The sequence below is a fragment of the Lactuca sativa genome, chromosome 8, assembly GCF_002870075.4.
Source record: "Lactuca sativa cultivar Salinas chromosome 8, Lsat_Salinas_v11, whole genome shotgun sequence".
NCBI lineage: Eukaryota > Viridiplantae > Streptophyta > Magnoliopsida > Asterales > Asteraceae > Lactuca > Lactuca sativa.
The window spans coordinates 2,780,711-2,799,005 of NC_056630.2; the positions used below are offsets into that span (position 1 = coordinate 2,780,711).

At 33.3% G+C, this 18,295-nt stretch overlaps 2 protein-coding genes across 3 annotated transcripts; one reads left to right on the forward strand and one right to left on the reverse strand.

The window, feature by feature from the left end:
• Positions 1 to 1,255: 1,255 nt before the first annotated feature.
• LOC111920951 (histone-lysine N-methyltransferase ASHH1) lies at positions 1,256 to 6,853 on the reverse strand. 2 transcript variants are annotated; one of them, XR_002860024.2, is made up of 12 exons: positions 6,674 to 6,853; positions 6,492 to 6,572; positions 4,203 to 4,261; positions 3,281 to 3,440; positions 3,084 to 3,170; positions 2,881 to 2,965; positions 2,689 to 2,782; positions 2,398 to 2,596; positions 2,290 to 2,324; positions 1,796 to 2,159; positions 1,390 to 1,730; positions 1,256 to 1,315 (listed from the first exon to the last, which is right to left on the reverse strand). XR_002860024.2 is itself a non-coding variant. In XM_023916515.2 (11 exons), the coding sequence occupies exons 2-11, from the start codon at positions 6,516 to 6,518 to the stop codon at positions 1,482 to 1,484; spliced, it is 1,359 nt and encodes a 452-aa protein (XP_023772283.1). In that variant the 5' UTR covers positions 6,519 to 6,572; positions 6,674 to 6,853; the 3' UTR covers positions 1,256 to 1,481. The 2 variants fall into 2 exon arrangements, 1 of the variants encoding a protein (XP_023772283.1); XM_023916515.2 differs by having other exon boundaries at positions 1,256 to 1,730.
• A 6,095-nt stretch (positions 6,854 to 12,948) lies between these two features.
• On the forward strand, positions 12,949 to 16,118 carry LOC111920952 (uncharacterized). The gene is made up of 5 exons (XM_023916516.3): positions 12,949 to 13,207; positions 13,958 to 14,108; positions 14,813 to 15,140; positions 15,242 to 15,414; positions 15,781 to 16,118. The coding sequence occupies exons 1-5, from the start codon at positions 13,150 to 13,152 to the stop codon at positions 15,896 to 15,898; spliced, it is 828 nt and encodes a 275-aa protein (XP_023772284.1). The 5' UTR covers positions 12,949 to 13,149; the 3' UTR covers positions 15,899 to 16,118.
• The last annotated feature ends 2,177 nt before the right edge of the window (positions 16,119 to 18,295 follow it).

An 18,295-nucleotide genomic window follows, 5' to 3' on the forward strand; every position in this document is an offset into this window, starting at 1 on the left:
GTTTCAAATGAAATCTGGACTTGCTATCTCATTCCCAACTGGTTGCAGTTGAGCTAGCTAGCTACACACGACTCTATTAGATATGGGACTTGGGAAAAAATGTATTAATAATAAAACTCTTTAAGTTGCATGCAATAATATTCCTTTGAGGTTAAATAATTTCTACTACACACAAATAATAAAGCTCTTTAAAATATTGCAATAATTTGTAATTGTTGCTCAAGTAAGTTGTCATGTTTTTTCCTTTCTGCCACCATTGCATTGTATCACTCTATTGATTCAAGGTAGCTGAGACAGGAAACTTCCTCTTTAACAGCTGTAAACTTATCTTCAAAATCCATGGTCAATTTGAAAAGAATAATAAAATAAAATTAAAATAATAATAATAAATAAATAAATAAACGTTTGCAGAAAAATGGTCAAAATCAGCATAGCAAGAAATTGGAAAGGATTCTAAACTTTTCTTCAAGGTGTTAGTCTTGGAAATCCCAATTTGAGTCGATAGAAAGCAATCATAAAGAATCTCATTGTCTACTAATGAGATAGATAAAATTGAAGCCAAAGACATCTTGGAGAAAATTAAAACACCACCATTATTTGACCGATTTATAAATTAAATTATTGCTATAAATGAAAAGTTATATCTAAGAACACCTCATTAATTATTGTTCTACATAGGATGCTACATAGAAACCTAAAGAAAATTGGTCATAAGGACTGAATATGTATAAAAAACAAAGATTTATTTTGCAATATATATATATATATATATATATATATATATATATATATATATATATATATATATATATATATATATATATATATATTAAAAACTAAATGTATAAAAATTAAAAATTTAACCAAGATTAACCAGTCATAAGAATTGAATATATACACAAGTTAAAATACTTACTTTACAAAAAAAATAATAAATTAATGACTAAACGTATACAAAATAAAAACTATATTACCCTATAGGTCATTTTCCAATAAAATAATCAACGCTACTTTAATATCCATCTAACAATTTAATTTTACCGTGAAATGTTATTTCCCCCAAAAAAATGAAGAATATAAATTAATTCTTTCAAGTGACAATAACAAGCCTCAAGACAAGAGATTAAATTAAGCATCACACAACACACAGGGCTGCCATGAAGTTATATCATCGAAGAGAAGAGAGCATGATCTAACAAAACTTGGAATGACATGTCACTTTAAATAAAATATATCATCGAAGTGTGAGAGTTCCTGAAGTTGAACAACACCTTTTTTTTCTGATTTGAGTTTTATAACAACGAATTCATGAAATCTGAAATTGAACCAACAACCCACCTTAGCTTGCTGACTATGCAAAAAATTTGTATGAAAAAAGTAGGGTCCTACCATTCACAAACTTTTTGAAGAATAAAATTACATCATGAAATTCCAGACCCAAACATGCATATGCAATATGTTGTTGTGGATGATGAGGGAGGTTAAGTTTGAGGATCAGAAGGAGGAGGAGGAGGAGGAGGAGGAGGAGGAGGAGGAGGGCAGACGACATTTTTGACGACTGTGAAGTACAAGTTGAAATCTGCATTTAATTTAGAGCAGGAAGCCTCTATCCACTTTTCTGCTACATTTGTGGGCAAACTGTCCAGGCTCTCCCTTTCCCTTTCTTCAATTGCAGGCCGTATTTCATCGTACACAGAATCAAGCATCACACTCGCTTCACTTCTTATCTCCTGCATGCAATAAATATATATTATGTTTTTTTTTTAATGAAATTAAATAAGTGATCCATTGCTACCTCGCATTTTATGAGTTGGTCTTGTACTTTTTTTGAAGCAAAGAGCTGTGCAACACGTTTCCCATTCACCGGTTTCCTGCCCGAAGCCTTTTGCTTTCGGTTCGGGCTGCGTTTACCTGCCCGCTTTGCAGGCCCGTTGTTAAAATCCCCAGAAACCACCATACCACCACCACCACGCTTAATGTTACCACCTGAAAAATTGGTCTTGTGTTTATATCCAAAACCATTGTTGTTGTTGTTGTTAACCTCGCTTCTTCTCACTGTTACTACTGAAAGGGGTTCTTCTGTAGTAATCTTGTTCACCTTTTCTGAAGGTGCTTCATCTTCAGCAGAATCATACAGAGGGAATTCATCAACTGTATATCTGAACTCATGGAAAACAATACCAAATCCCAAATCTTTTATCATCTTCATCTAAATACAACAAAATATATATATATATATATATATATATATATATATATATATATATATATATACACACACTAACCAACCTGTCATCACCATCTTCCCAGACATGATTATGCTCCTGAAGTGTTAAGAAAACAATACAACGGATTAAAATATATGAGCAACCGAAAAACTTAGCAAAACATATTTACCTGGAAACCCTGAGACTTTGCACCAAGAAAAATAGAACAGTTAGGGGCCCCACACAGACAACGCACGTTAACGCCACCATACCATTCAAAATTATAGTCATATGCAAGTTCAGTTCCAACACAAATGTCCTGTTTTGCAAAAATCCCAACCCGAGTTTCCCCTGAAACCGTCCACTTTCTAGTCTCACAATTCGGTTGGCTGCAGAAAGAATAAAGTTACTTAATGTCTTAATCCACAAATGGGAATGGGAATGGGAATAATGTAACAAGCCTTCCTTAATCCTTCCTTACCAGGAATGGTTTATAAATCTACCAAGGCTTCCTTTCCTTGTGGCATCAATAAAGTAACTGCCATTAAGAGAAATTATATATGCATCCCTTAATCCTGCATTAAAAATTAAAAATGCAATGCCAATAAATAACTATACATGTTTTTTGGTCATTAGTTACACTCATAAACCAAACCAAACCAAACATTCTAACCTTGAGCTTCATAAGTTTGAGATCTGGCCTTTGCTTCTTCTGAAGATATTACTTCTCCACAATATTCAATAATGAACTGTCCAGCCTACTCAATAAATACGTCATACCAAAAGGCATCATGTAAAGTGTAAACAAACAGCTAAGATAGATTATATATAGATAGAAGCAGTGCATATAATGTATATGATAAAATAATATTAAACCTTGATATTTTCATCAGCTAAAAGACCCCATCCACGGCCCTCCGTCTTGAATAACTTTGTCTTTGCATATTCACATTTTTGAAACCTCTGTAAATGGGGTGACACACATTAACAAAATGTAGTCCTTTTATGCAAAAGACCATGAATAAATTTCTAAGCTACAAAAAGAAAGAAAATAATAAAAAATTATAATGTACCTGGTTGTTGCAATAGGTGCCACAAGGGCAATATCCAGGGGTGCATTCTGTGTTGGTTAATACATTCAAACACCTCTCTCCACATGCAAGCTCAGTCTTACCAGGATCCAATTTGCATTCACACACAGCAATATCCTCATCTTTTTTCTTTATCTGCTGCCTACAAAAAGTACAAACACATACATACATTACAACTTCAAAGCTAGTCCAAAGTCCAAAGTCCAAACCAAACACACAGGTACAGCTCAAGTCTAGAAAAAGAAGCTGAAACTGCATCTCTATTTACAACTTAAAACAACTTCTCACACCACAACTTTCAACTAAAGAGTACAAGGGCATAACACCAGAACAAAAGGAGACACATAGATATAACTTTCAACTCAGAAAGCCATATCCACCATCATTGCACTGCTCACATTAACTTGCTGACATGTTCAAGAGAGTGAAAAGGGTGGTTTTTGTGGGAAAAGGGTATAAGAGTGAGGATGACACTGACCGGAGTAAGATGATTATAGGGATTTAGGGAGTTGGCATTGGTGTAATGAGGAAGATTACATTTTGGGGTCAATATCATCTTTCCTACTAAACTCTGAACTCTCTTTTGTTCCAAAAATCATAAGACAAAACCAACAATATATGGAATGCATAACCAAGCACAACAGAATGAAGTTGAGGAAGACAAAGTGAGGCTAATTTCCCAGAGATGCACAAAAAGAGAAAAACAAGACAACTTAGGAGCAAGGACACAAGCCAAGCAAAAAAAAAAAAGGTTAGGCTAACTTAATGGATTCTCTTAAATGAATGAGAGCATTATATGCAGAAATGACCAAAAAGCATATTCATCAAGTATTATAAAAAATTCAGTGGACAGACTAATTAATTTAACATTAATCATAATGAATAGGAGCAAGAAATAACATACTTCCGGCCTGAGCGTTCATTTCGAGTAATATGTGTGAATGGAGCCACTCCTTCCGGTAACTGAGCATTAAACAAAATGTTCATAGTGTTAGAAATATGATAAATTTGTATCATACAAGTGTCAAATGCATGGAAAACTCCTCAGAGAACCATTAATACAGATGCATTTAATGTTAAGCCTTGAGGAGCATAGTTATATTACTGTTAATGTTATTACAAACGTGTCAATATAACATAGATATGGGTAATCATATTTCAATAGCAATACATTGAAAAGTGCAATTTTAGATAGACTCTGGATGGAGGTTAGCTTAGACCAGTACTAAGGCAAATAAAGTAAACAGAACAGAATGAAATTATAGCATCAACCAAGCCCACTCTCTAACTCTCACATGCATTTTGTAGGTCAACTGACCAATAGACCTGGATGGATATAAGCAAATCTAGACAGTATGATCTAAAGTAAGGTCCATTATCAAATTAGTGTTGCTCTCACTGCAAACTCAGAGGAACTTTTGCTTTCAAAACCCTGGTAAATGTATAGTTAATTAAAGATCTTGTGTCATATTAACATGTAAGTTTCAGTGTAACCGATAAGAATATTGGGACAAAAATTATGCATCGAGTTTACGGATTTTTACTTCTATTGACAGCAACAGCATTAGCATCCAATCAAAAATGAAATGAAACCCCAAGATCTTCACTTTTAGAATAAATCGTCCGCATCAATTGATCAAGATCACTTACCATTGATCAAAAACCAATTCTTTCTAATCTTTCTTTCCTCATACAAGGAAAGTAAAATGCAGGTGAAATAAACACATATAAGGGAACAAAGATAGCTTTTCTATTAGGGATCAACAAAATTTTCGCTAACCGAAGGAGATACTCGTGTCAAGTAAATTTTGCACATGGATTGATCCGTATAAATATCAAAGAAACATATCAAAAGAAAAAACCCTACTAAAAGCAAAAGATTAGGGAAGATACATAAGTAGGGATCTTAAATCGACAACACATGTGCTATGGAGCCAACAAACCTTCTTACTGTGAACAAGGTTGCGGTTTGCTCTTTTTCCCAAATATGAACATTGGGAATGTCTATCTGTTTGTTCATCCTTCTCCATCAATCAACACACAGATGATTAGGGTTTTGTGTCGATGAGTGAAATACTCCAAATGATTCTCTTCCCGACAATAAATAATCCCAATATACTCTTTCTTTAAATCTCTATCAAGAATTAATATGGAGAGTGAGCCTAGTAGGGGAGATTTGGGAGTGGAATGACACTATTTGGGCCTATGAACTTTGACCCAAATAGGAAAAAGGCCTATAAAGTTCATATTCTTGAGAGAGGGCCCATAAACCTCATGATAAATTGTATTTAGGCCTAAGCCCCTCAACTTCCCCTGTTTTCCAACTAAAAGTGCAAAATGCTCGTTTAGCCCTCGTTGAAGTCACATGATTTCAACTTGAATTTTGTAAATAAAGAACATAAATGCCATTCCTTTCACCAACTTCATCTCGAAGAACAAAAGAGCCAAATAGAAAATAAAAGATCACGTATATCTTCCGTACATATAAGTCCTATTGTATCTATCCACCTCCAATTTCATCAAAATCTTTTTCTAGAAATGTGAGGACTTCTTTGAATCTCCAAAACACCCTTGTGATTTTGGAGTTGTTTATCTAATTCTAAAGAATGTTCCAAATTGACATATGGTGAAACTCAGTAGTTCTTAACTTAACAAAACCAAAGGAAAAAAATTGTATGCGTCCACATAAAACCAACAGCATAGTATTAGGAATCATTAAAAGTTTGGACAATAAAATAACAGTTAAATAGTTCAAATGTTCCAAAGTATGGTTCTACAAGTTCAATGTTCTAGTGTAAAGCACATAATACCAATCAGTTAATTGTTTTTTAACCTAATAACATGTAAGAGCCAGTTAAAGCTTGCATCTTGATTTGCATGGTAAAAGAATACCAATTTGCTTGTTGCTACTTGATATGAAATTAATCCATTCTCTAAACCTAATTCACTAGTCCCGGAAACTGATATCCATCTAAAAGTTGGCACCTTCGATTCTCTTTTTTCCATGAAAACAGCCACGTTTAGGGTAAAAAGAACACTATGTGTGAGTTGTCAATCTTAAAGTGGAATATAAGACGAAAGTTGTTTACTTCCGAAACATTAACAGAAAGATAATTAAGAAGCCCAAAATCCAAAAGCCACTAAATTTGACCAATAACTAACAAATCAACGAAGGCCGGTTTCGAATACCTACATGGATTCTGTTGAATTCGAGCTCCATTTCCGCCACATAGAAAAAATCGGACACTTGCTCTAGGGTTTGATATTGCGACTTCTAAAACAACAAAAAAGGAGATTAAGATACATAAAATTCGAAAAATCTAGCACATGTTGATCTGTTTCTTGAGATAACTTATGAAAAAATGCGAGTTTTACCTCATGCTTCTTCTCTAACACGAGGATGTGATGGGTGATGAGGATTTTGCTGATTTTCGTCAGTGGCTACGCATTTATCTGAGAGAAGGAAAATGTTGTTTGCTGTTGCAAAATCTTTGGCGCTGCGATTCAAGTGTGTGCTTCCGTCCTTTGGCTTTCCGATTAGCCCCTGAAGTTTGTCTTCCATTACAAAAATAGGGTTAATCAGGACATATATGATAAAAGGGTTAAGTTAAACGTAGTTTTAATTAATTGATAATCAAAGTTTTAAGGGGGTTATTATTAAGTTTAAATCATTATAATTAAGTTATTAAACTTTTATTTTTGTGTCTTTTTTTTTTTTTACTTCAGGTTTACTCAATTCTATAAATAATTTTTAATTTAACTGATGATTTGAAATATAAAACCTTTACACTTAGTCTAAATTTAAATCGTGAAAATAATTACAATAATTTTTAAAAGAAAAAAAATACAATTTTTTATATTTATTTACAAAATAGTTAAAAACTTGTTTTACAGAAAAAAATAATCATACTTTCGTACAACTTTTTTACTAAATTTATAGCGAACTGCCAGCAACTTATTTTCCGATAATCGTTTCGACACTATTTTTAGACTTTTCTCCTTAGTCTTATAATTTTCGCGTGTAATCATCACTGTGAGTTTATAGCCAATGTTTTTTACATTTTATAAAAGTGTTTACAAATTTATGCTTGCAAACGTACGAACTTATGCTTACGAACATATGAATTTATGCTTACGAACTTATGCTTGTGAACTTATGAACTTATGCTTACAAACTTATGAACTTGTGCTTAGGAACTTATGCTTGTGAACTTATGAACTTATGTTTGCGAACTTATGAACTTGTGATCTTATGGACTTATACATATAAACTTATGGACCTTATAATTCAATGGTTACATGAGACACATTCATTACCTAAATGTGATGATGTTGAAAGACACATACAATACTTATAAGTCCTTTAAGTTATAACGTTAATTTTAGTGATCAAGATAACTATATATAGATCTATACGAGTTGACAGCCTCGCCTATAGCTACTAGCTACAAACTTGACAAACAAGTCATAATGGGTGATAATTGTCTTTGCTTATAATGATGTCAATGAAGCATCGAACAAGGCACGCCACTTAGTTAGAACAAACTTGGTTATATGTACTTTTTGTAACATTGAAGTGTGATTAATTCATTAATAATATATATATATATATATATATATATATATATATATATATATATGTTGAAAAACTATTTATGGTTGAAACTACTACGATTCAAATAGTTAAAACATATTAACTTACCAACTTTATGTTGACTCTCTTCAAATAACATGTATTCTAAGGGAAATAAGAGTATGAAGCTTACGCTTATGGAATAAGTCTTGGAGTCATAGTATTCTTTAGATATAACCTACTGTTAGAGGCATGCTTATGTAATATTAAATGTTGTAACTCTAGATAAGCACCTATGTAATTCCTTTTAAGTAATAAGATTTCCCCTTCTATGTTATTTGTTGTGATTGTTCTATGTATTCAGTGATTGTGATCCATGACATCATCTCACTGCAGGGCGATTTCGTTGTTGGTTGTGGGTGTGACATAAGATCTTAATGTTTCATGTGCTTAATAGGTAAACCCATGGAAGTATTAAAAGCTTCAATTAAGCCATAAAGTCTTCAAACTTCCCAAAACGCCAGTTACGACTTACTAAACTTACTTCCTACTAAAAAACTTCCAGTCATCTCAATGAAACCTTAATTTTCCAAAGTTACTTAGTCAAAAACATTAATCCAATTTCAATGAGTCATTTGAGTTACACTTCACTTCATAAAATCCTATTTCAAAGTAGGTCATCAGCTATAGAAACCCTAGGTTAAAAGTTGAAGGTCACCAATGATTTAATTGATCAGTCTCAATGTGGTTTATGGAACTCTAAGCTTGAGAATAGCTTTGAAACATTGAAGCAAACTTATAATATGAGTCAGTTTACTTATTCAAACCACAACTAAGATGTAACACCCCGTTCCTAAGAGTACCTAATTGTGAGTCCCCGAGATTTAAGAGAAATGATATTTTGGTCATCTTGTAGGAAAAGTAGAAAAGGAGGGGCAAGTATGAAATTTGGGGACTCGCCGAGTACGCCCAGCGTAAGCTGGGATTACGCCCAGCGTAATTGGGTAAGTGACGCGGGTGCAAGGTTGAGTACGCCCAGCGTACTAGAGGTACGCCCAGCGTACTCTCAGAGTTCTAAAACCCTAAATTTAGGGTCAACCACTATATAAGGAACATGTTGGTGCATACCCTAGCCTCCATAAGCTCTCTTTTAACCTCAGAAACCCTAGAAACCCGTATTCCCTCCATTGTTGGGTGTGTTTGGCCTTGGAAAGCTCATTTTGGCAAAAGAAAAGCTAGAAGAAGAAAGGAGAAGTTGTCAAAGAAGGAAAGGAATGATTGGAGCTTGTAAATCTGAAGAGATATCATCCTTTGGAGCTTATTTGAGGTATAAAGCTTCTTGCTTGCCATTTATTTTGCATAGATCTATGTGTTGTGAAGCTTTGACACCATTCTTGTCCCAAAAGTCCTCATCTTGTTGCATGTTTCGAGTTAGTCAAGATTATCTGTCCTTTCAGACCTTTGGAGAGGTCTTGAGTGAGAAAAATGAGGTCCCAAGGGTTGTAGTTGTTCCATGTGTGAGATATATAGGTCTTAATGGATTAAGACCTTAGATTAAGAGCTTTTGGACGTCCCAAGTGATAAAGTTTGAGACTTTATGAGTCTTAGGCGTATTTAGCCTAGGGATCTGAAGTTTGGGCTTAAGAGCTTAAGCCATTAAGAGGTTATAAGGACTTAATGAGTAGCGAAGTTACGCCCCGCATAGCGGGTCAGGGCCCCGATCCTCAGCTGCGATTTAGTGTGTACGCCCCGCGTACCAAGGAGGGTACGCCCAGCGTACTCCCCCTGATTGGACCTTAATATCGGGCCTTAGAGTTTGGGCCGTTTGTGGGTAGTTGGTTTATGGGCCAAATCTGGAAATTATGGATAGAGTGTTTTGGGCCCAATTATTGTTATGGACCTTGGATCTAGGCCCATTTGGTGAGGTGGGCCCAATTTAGTAAATTGGGCCAATAATGAGCTTTGTTTTGGACTTCTGGACTTTCGGCCATTAGTGGGCTTGGGAGCTTACCTAGTGTTGGGCCGGATTGAGTTAGGGGTAAAATGGTCAATTTACCCTTAGAAGAGTATTGTGCTTGGCCTAATGTTTATTTGTGCTATGTTGGCTAGTTCGTGATTTTTGGTGAGTCGGTGGTTCGAGAATCTACTTCTTCAGTTCAGAGTTTCGGCAGTGCGAGGTGAGTTATCCTCACTATATCGACAGGGTCTAAGGCACCAAGGCCGACCCTTTATCGGATTGAGATCCGGGTATTTGTTGTTATGTTATTGCTTTGATATGTTTGCATCCTGGTAGCTAGGATGGTATATGTTAGAGACCTGGTTAAGGTCGGTTCCCTGATATGTAGGGTGATGCTATGCTAGTGACCGGTTAGGTCGGTATCCTGGTTAGGATGATGATATGTTATGTGATCTGTTTGATCAGCTTGTTGACTGTGAATTCTTATATGATTATATGTTTATGTGCACACTGGAGTTGGGTTGAGGCAGGTCCTGCTTTGTGCTGTAGGCCAAGATACCCAGGGCGGACCGGTTGTCCCGAAGGCCCAGTGAGCGGTCCAAATAGGTTGTAGGCCCCAAGAGGGCGGACCAGACGTGCCGAGGCTCAGAGAGTGGACCAGGCCGACTGAAGGCCCGGTGCGGGCGGACCAGTCATACTGTAGACTCAGAGAGTGGACCAGGTGGATTGAAGGCCTGGTGCAGGCAGACCAATCGCACTGCAGACTCGATGTATATGGCTAGACTCGGAGGGTGGACCAGGTGGACTATTGTCCGGTGCGGCGGACCAGTCTCACAGTAGACCCGAAGTGCATGGCTGTTCTGTGTTCTGTTATGTTATGTATGCTATGTATGATATGGGCCGGAAGGCACTATGTTATGGGCCGGAAGGCATTATGATTTGGATCGGAAGGTCGTAGCCTGGAAAGGCGTATGTGTGGTTGGTATTTTGGGGATATCTCACTAAGCTTTTGGGCTTCCAGTTGTGGTTTAATGTTTTTCAGGTTCTTCAGGAGACTGTGGCAATGCGAAGGCGTGATCGTACCGCTCCTCATGTTATGTTGTGATGTGATTATGGGAATACTCTAAATAAATTGTATTGAAAACCTTTTTGTAATAATTTAATGAAATCGGGTTGTTTTTGAAAAATTTAAATTGGTTGGAATTTTTCGGTCGTTACATAAGACCCACTACTAGAGAGGCATCAGGCTCATTAATCATCCCCAAACTCCATAACAATCTAATGGATGTAGATTCATGGATTAGATGCTAAAAATGATTGAACAAACACATAAGATTCGTAATTATACTAACATTATTATTTTTGAATTGAGTTCCTAAACCCTAGATCGACATAGGGCAAAGGAAGGAAAAAAAATCACAACCTCTTAAGCTCCAATTCCACTTCTAACACCAAATCTTAGCTTTCTCTTCAAATGATTCACTATGAATCTTCAAACTTCATGGAAATGTTGCTCTATCGTTTTCTCTTAAATTTAGATCGATCTTAACTCAACTAGGGAGAAAACTCAACCGGTTCATGTCTAATACTTAATTTCTACATTTGGTCCTTCATGTTTCTACATTTTACATTTAACACCAATATAACTAGTTATTTAAGATATTACACTTATGGTCCCTTCCTACTATGTAACATAATATTGTGGTCATCTTTAACTATTTGGGTCAACTATCTAGGTCAAATATATATTTTACCAATTTGTCAAGTTTAGCTTATTTTCACAAATTTTAACTTAATCATATTTTATTACTTTAATATTTTATTTTATGTTTCCATTCGTTGTTATTTATTGATTTTACTACTCTCTTAGATTATTGCCTATTTTATTTATTTTATCTTTATATCTTTTACGCATATATTATTTATTTATTTATTATTTTGCCAAAATTTAACTTTCTATTAAAAATAGTTAAAATACCAGACTTTACATATGAATGCTATATATATATATATATATATATATATATATATATATATATATATATATATATATATATATATATATATATATATATTTGACATTTGAAAACCATAATTTGATCATTTCATATACATTATTACATTTAAATTATATAAAATACACGAATACTTCGCATTTGCAGATTGTTTGTTTTTTGTCCGCAGATCTTCATGGCGTCTTCTGTCTGCGCGGTGCAGACCACGCGCAAACATTAGCCTTTGCAGACTGCTTGTTTTTTTTTTGAAGACTTTAGACCTAAAAATGTCTGCACGCCCTCTTCTTGGCGCAGATGTGGACTAGAGTCTTCTAACATCTTCAGACATCTTTTAGCCTAAAAAAACACATATACTTTATTTTTTTTTTTTTTTTTTTTGAATTTAATTTATTCCAACTTTATTAGTGATAATTTTTTTTTAAAAAAAAAGTACAATACTTAAAAAATAAAAAAGTTCGACGACACAAACATGATATTTTTGACAAATTTATAAATAAAAGTTTATTACAATAATGGTCGTTGAAGCTGTTTATATAAATATGAAAAAATATATATATTCTTATATTTTTTGTGCTAAATTTTATAAAACATTATTTAATAAAACATCGTTAATTTTTAGAAAAAAATATTTATGACACGGTTTTAATTGATTTAATTGAAAAAATCGAAGTTTACTTCCATTCATTTATATATCAATTTTTTTGATTCCTAATTACAATGTTTAGACATAACTTTGCGACAAAATTTGTTGGTTTTTATCAAATATATATATTAATTTGTACTATTTTTTTTTTCACTTTTTATACAATAATACATAAAAGTTGATTTAAATATATTAAAAAATCACTTTATAGTTTAAAAAAAATCAGTTTATTTATATTTTAGTATAATGTATATGTTAAAAAAACAAAATTTTTATTTTTTTTTTCAGACCGCAGATGTTTGGACCATTGCAGAGGTCTACGGATGTGATCCCAGACTTGCTTGCTTCGTAAAGAAACAAAAAAAAAAAAAGAACACCTAAATTATCAATTATTTTAGTCTAAATTATTGCATATGAGCATTTTGCAACAATTAAATAAATTAAAAGTAAAAGGCTGATGCCTGATGACCTCGATAAATTGTTTGTTGCCAAAACCCCAAAACCTTAAACCTTGCTTGTCCAATGTCCACCTGCATCCGCATCTTGCTATGGGCAATATATGTTAAAACATGAAGTAGATGCAACTCCTGTACATGTTTCGATATCTGCAATGCTGCTGAGTTTCCTATTCTGTTTTCCTAGTGTTTCCTCGCACCTTTCTTGATGCCGATCGTTAAAGGTTTCCGACGATTTCAGTCAAATATTGTTTGTTTCAGACAAGGTTTGTTCATATTTTTATCGTAAACATACCCGGATTTTCTTGATCTGGCACGATTGTCTTATGAACCTATTCGTTGACTGCAACCCGAATATACATTTACATATTTCCATTTGTTTAGCGATTTAACGTAGTACTTGTATGTCTAGATTTGTGTTCATCAATTGCATTTGAATATCTGTAAAATTTATATTTGTAGGATTTGGTTTCTGTTTGCAAGTTTTATACAAGTTAAAATAGCATTTTAATATCACTATTTGTCACACAAGTTTAGGTTTGGAATATATAGGGTTTAATCTGTGTTTGTTAAAAGGTACACAACTTGAATGCTTTTACAGGTTTGTAATGCTATAAGTTTGGCTACCTGCGTCTCATCATTGTTAGGCACACAGTCACAACCTACAAGAGAAGATCTTATAGCTGAATCAATAACATAAGGTGTGGCATTTATTGTGAGATGGTGGTTGTATCAAATTACTGTTTGGTTAGGGTTAGTCTATAGTCTATTATACTCTATAGTAAGTAAAGGGGGCTAGGGTATGTATTTGTTATGGTTTTTTCATTATTGAAGACAATTGTGTGAGTGAGCATCATAAGCATTAGCCATTAGGAGAGTTGAGAGTAGGGCATTGTATCTGCTTGCTACCTGATTTACATCTCTGAGACCCATTAAATAGTGAATTGCTTTTTCTTTGCATTGTGCTTAAATAAAAATAAAAGTGTGATGATTGAATTAATGTGGAGACATGGCAGTTGTGAGTGAGATATCCAGTGTGAGTGTGGTGGTGCCTGGTTCAAACGGTCAACAGTCTGGATGTGGTGCTGCTTCTTTTACTTCTAAGAGTAAAAGTAAAAGGATAAGTATTGCTGATCGGAGGGAGCTGCTGGAATCCTTTGTCAACAAGTATGTGTCTTTTCACTTGCTTGCATTTTTTTTTTGTTACTAATGCTCTTTGCTTTGCTTTGCTTGCATTTTTAGGCAATATTGAATCTCTAGTCAGTAGTCACTACCGGGTAGGGTAATAATGAAAAACCTTGTTGAACAATGTTGAAATTTACATATGGACACCTAAAACCTCTGTTTCACATAATGCTATGAAAGACTATAAAATTTGCATATTCATGACTTTTACTATGTGCCATATAAGCTGCAATGTTAAATATTTTCATACAAAATAAACAGTACCTCCCTTGACCTGTTTATCCTACTAGCACCCTACTTTCATTTCTATTCTACTTTGAAAATTCCACCCAATCATAGCAATGTCATGTCATGTCATCCATAAGCAAAACAATTTTCAAAGTACAATGTCCTAAAAAGAAAAAAGTTCAAATCACAATGCTATATTTTATTTGGGTAGATTTAGTTCAAACTACAATGCCTTGATAAGAAAACAATTCTAACTACAGTGATGTAATAGAAAGAAATAAAAGCAGGTTGCTATAATAAACAAATAAATGAAAGTAAGTTGTTATCTCCTGCATTTAACCCCGAATAAAAACAAGTGTCCAGTTGTTGTCTGAGAATTTACCCACTTTGTGTATGGCTATAGCATGAGATATAAGAATACGTTTTGTCTGGACTGAACTGGGGTTTTGGTTTTGTAGGTATAGAGGTATGAATTCAGGAAAATTCCCGAGCCCAACAAGTGCACAGAAAGAAGTAGGTGGTGGTTACTATTCAATTAGAAAGATGCTTCAGGAAATGGAATACAATTTTAAATTATCTTCTTTGGAGAAACTGCCTGTTACAAAGGAGAACAAAAAGCAGAATAAAAGTGAAGATACTGTAATAGCATCTCCAAGTCAACAGGTCTCAAACAGTCAAATAACCATGGACCACAATCTTTATGAAGACGCCTGGCTAGAATCTGTTGGTAATTTAGACAAGAACTCTAAAGGGCTTCAACCATCAACGAGCAAGAATATTACAAGAGTAAGCTTTTATTCTTTATGTTATATTAATATGAGCTACAGCTACTATGCATTTGCCAGTTGCCATGGATATTTATTAATTGCTTGTCAATGTCAATGTAGGATGATGCTACACAAAGTCAGGAGAGGAGGAGAGCTGAATGTCATGAGCAATTAGAGAATGATGGAAAAGATGAATCTCCTTTGGAAAATGATAAATTTGGATTCGAGGGTATAGACTCAAAAGTTGAACAACAACATGAACATGATGGGAATGTGATAAGAAACATCACCAGGTAATCTTCTTTATTCTAATTCACACAACATAATAGTACCCCAGTCCCATGACATGACATGACATGACATGCTGCTTTGATTATCTCTGAGCTTCATATTGTCTGTCTTCTTACCACCCATTTTATATATTTTGCTGGGAAATTGCACACTATCATTCTTCTTTAAACTCTCAACTTCTGGTATGGGCAAACTGCAGGAAATAGCCACATCTCAGTATCACTATAGACAATGCACTTTATCTTTTCCCAATAGTACCAATGTTCTTACATTTTTCACTCATACTTACAAACTTATGTATTCATGGATAAAATATGTGTCTGTGTGTAATATTTAACTGGATGAATTGTGCAACTTGTTGAATGTAGGGAGACGTCTGAGACTCAAAAAGATGAGGAGTTGAGAGAGAAGGCATCATCATCATCTATATGGGGAAATTTGAAGTCGCTGGCATCTGGCTTTATTAACATCTGGAAGAAACAATAATTGTAGTTGTCTGTCTCTAGTTGAAGATATAAGTTACAAGCTATGAATATGAAAATAGTAGGCTTCATTCTGATGTTGGATCAATTAGATTTGTACATTTCATTGATGAAATCTTTGCGAGGATATGGAATTTTGAGAGGAGCTTTTTAAATCAACGTAAGCTACTAATTTTAGTATACGATTTGTAAAACTTGAATGTCATGTGCTATTTAATACTGTATTTATAAAGCGTGCGACTAGTTTGCAACAGAGATGGCCAGAGTTGATGAAATCATGGTTCAAGTGCGGGAAAGAGGTTTAGAGTTTAGACATCAAAACCTAATCCTAATCCTAATCCTGGCACTGGCACTATTAATGCTCCGATTTTGATTTTTGATGTGGAATCACATTGTTCAAATCTTAGACATTCTATTTACTGTTTGAGGTAAAATCTACAATTATTATTATAACCTATGCACAAAGAAATAAAATAACCTACTTAAAATATTGATAAATGTAAGTTGTTAAAATAACTTAACTCGTTGTCGTTAATTATAAAATAATACTAATATTCTTATATTAAATTAAAAGGTTGATATAATACGTTATCATTATAAAATAATAACTATTTATCTCGAAAAACGTCATGTATATTGACTACTTACACTCTGTGTATGGATTCTACTTACAAATTGTGTATGGAATAAATTATGTATAATTTTTGATTCAATATTATTTTAGTTATTGTTATAGTGGATTAATTTAACTATTTTGCAAGGTTGTTAAGATCGAGATTCTACATAGGATCGTTTTTGAGTTTGAAAAATCGGGATTGAGGTCCTAAGATCCTACAAAATGAAACATTATTTTAATTTATAATTTTTTAAAGCATGAAAAATATTTGAAATATTTATTTTTTCATTCAAAAGTTCTAAAAACCTTAAAATATTAATCAAAAGTCACAACACAAAATGATAACCGGTAAGTTGGTAAAGGGTAAAAGACATAAATGGTAAAAAAAATTTCATTTGCAAAAAGTAAAAATAAATAAATAATAAAAAAAAAATCAAAGGAAGGTAGGATCGGATCGGATCTCGATCCTATAATCTTACGATTCTACCTCAAATACGATCCATTTATGATCCAACTCGTTTTTCATACCTAGGATCGTAAGATCCTACGATCAGGATCGCGATGTTGACAACCATTCTATTTTGGTAGTCATTTTCCAATTTCATTAAGGATGGTAGGAGTAGAAGTCTCCAAACCCACTCATTTCACTATCAGGTCAACGTCTTTCTCTCATATTTCTTTCATCTTTTTTCAACTAAATACTAAATAACATCTTTCCAAACCAATTCAACTCACTCAGTTAAAAACACAAAAAACAACATAAGGTACACGTTTTTAAGCTCATGGATATATATATATATATATATATATATATATATATATATATATATATATATAGAGAGAGAGAGAGAGAGAGAGAGAGAGAGAGAATCGATGGTACCTCCATTGGACGGATAATGATCTAAAAATGTACCTCGGTACCTCCAACCCAAACACAAAAAATACTTACTACCCCGTTTACCCTAATAACTATTGTTTCCATGTAACATAATTTTTATTTTCATGTGTTTTTTTAGTTAAATATATTTTTGATTTAATCGTTATAACTATAATTATATTTAGTTAATTTAAAAGCTACCTATGATGATATTTTTGAATTGTTTATAAAAGTAAAAAACTTGATACTTTTTTGGTCAATTTGACCTCTAGGTTTAGCTTTTACATTTAATATCCATTTCTATTTCTTTTAAAGTCTTTTAGATATTTCTTTTTGGGAAATTGAGTAATTAAACAAGTAGAGTTGTAGTTAACAAAAGTAACTTTTGAAAACTAACAACTTTAGTCTGGAATGGACTCTTCTGAACACAAAAACCCGGTCCAAGCTTAGTATGTAGCCCAAATGAGAACACCTATAAGGTTGAGAACGCAATAACAGTTATGGACCAATCATTTTATAAGGATATATTAGTAACTTTATATTTATATTAAATTGTAACTTACAAATATTAATTAATGATTTCCTAAAATCTAGGGATAATGATTTTAATTACCTAAAAAATTAATAGTTCTTTTTAGTTAATGGAACATATGTAAATATATTTTTTTTATGATTTTTCCCAAAAATAATTTATGATCGTTTCTTTTTCTTTAAAAGAAAACCAATACAACTCAAATCACAAATGAACACATTTTTATCTATACTGATTTTTTTCAAAAACTAATACAACTTAATCCCATTTTAATTTCACAATCACAAATGAATATGCACTGTTATTCACAAATATCACAAATAGATATTATATTTAATCACAAATGAATATAACATTTCAACATCTAAAAGAAAAA

Bases quoted from the DNA above. Each gene is read 5' to 3' on its own strand.
- LOC111920951 (XM_023916515.2), bottom strand. From the start codon at position 6,518: ATGGAGCTCGAATTCAACAGAATCCAT. The intron at 2,325-2,397 runs GTAAATATGTTT...TTAACACTTCAG, and splicing joins CAAAGTCTCAGGGTTTCCAG to GAGCATAATCATGTCTGGGA. The intron at 1,731-1,795 runs GTAGCAATGGAT...TATTGCATGCAG, and splicing joins ACCAACTCATAAAATGCGAG to GAGATAAGAAGTGAAGCGAG.
- LOC111920952 (XM_023916516.3), top strand. From the start codon at position 13,150: ATGCCGATCGTTAAAGGTTTCCGACGATTTCAGTCAAATATTGTTTGT. The intron at 15,141-15,241 runs GTAAGCTTTTAT...ATGTCAATGTAG, and splicing joins CGAGCAAGAATATTACAAGA to GATGATGCTACACAAAGTCA. The intron at 15,415-15,780 runs GTAATCTTCTTT...TGTTGAATGTAG, and splicing joins GTGATAAGAAACATCACCAG to GGAGACGTCTGAGACTCAAA.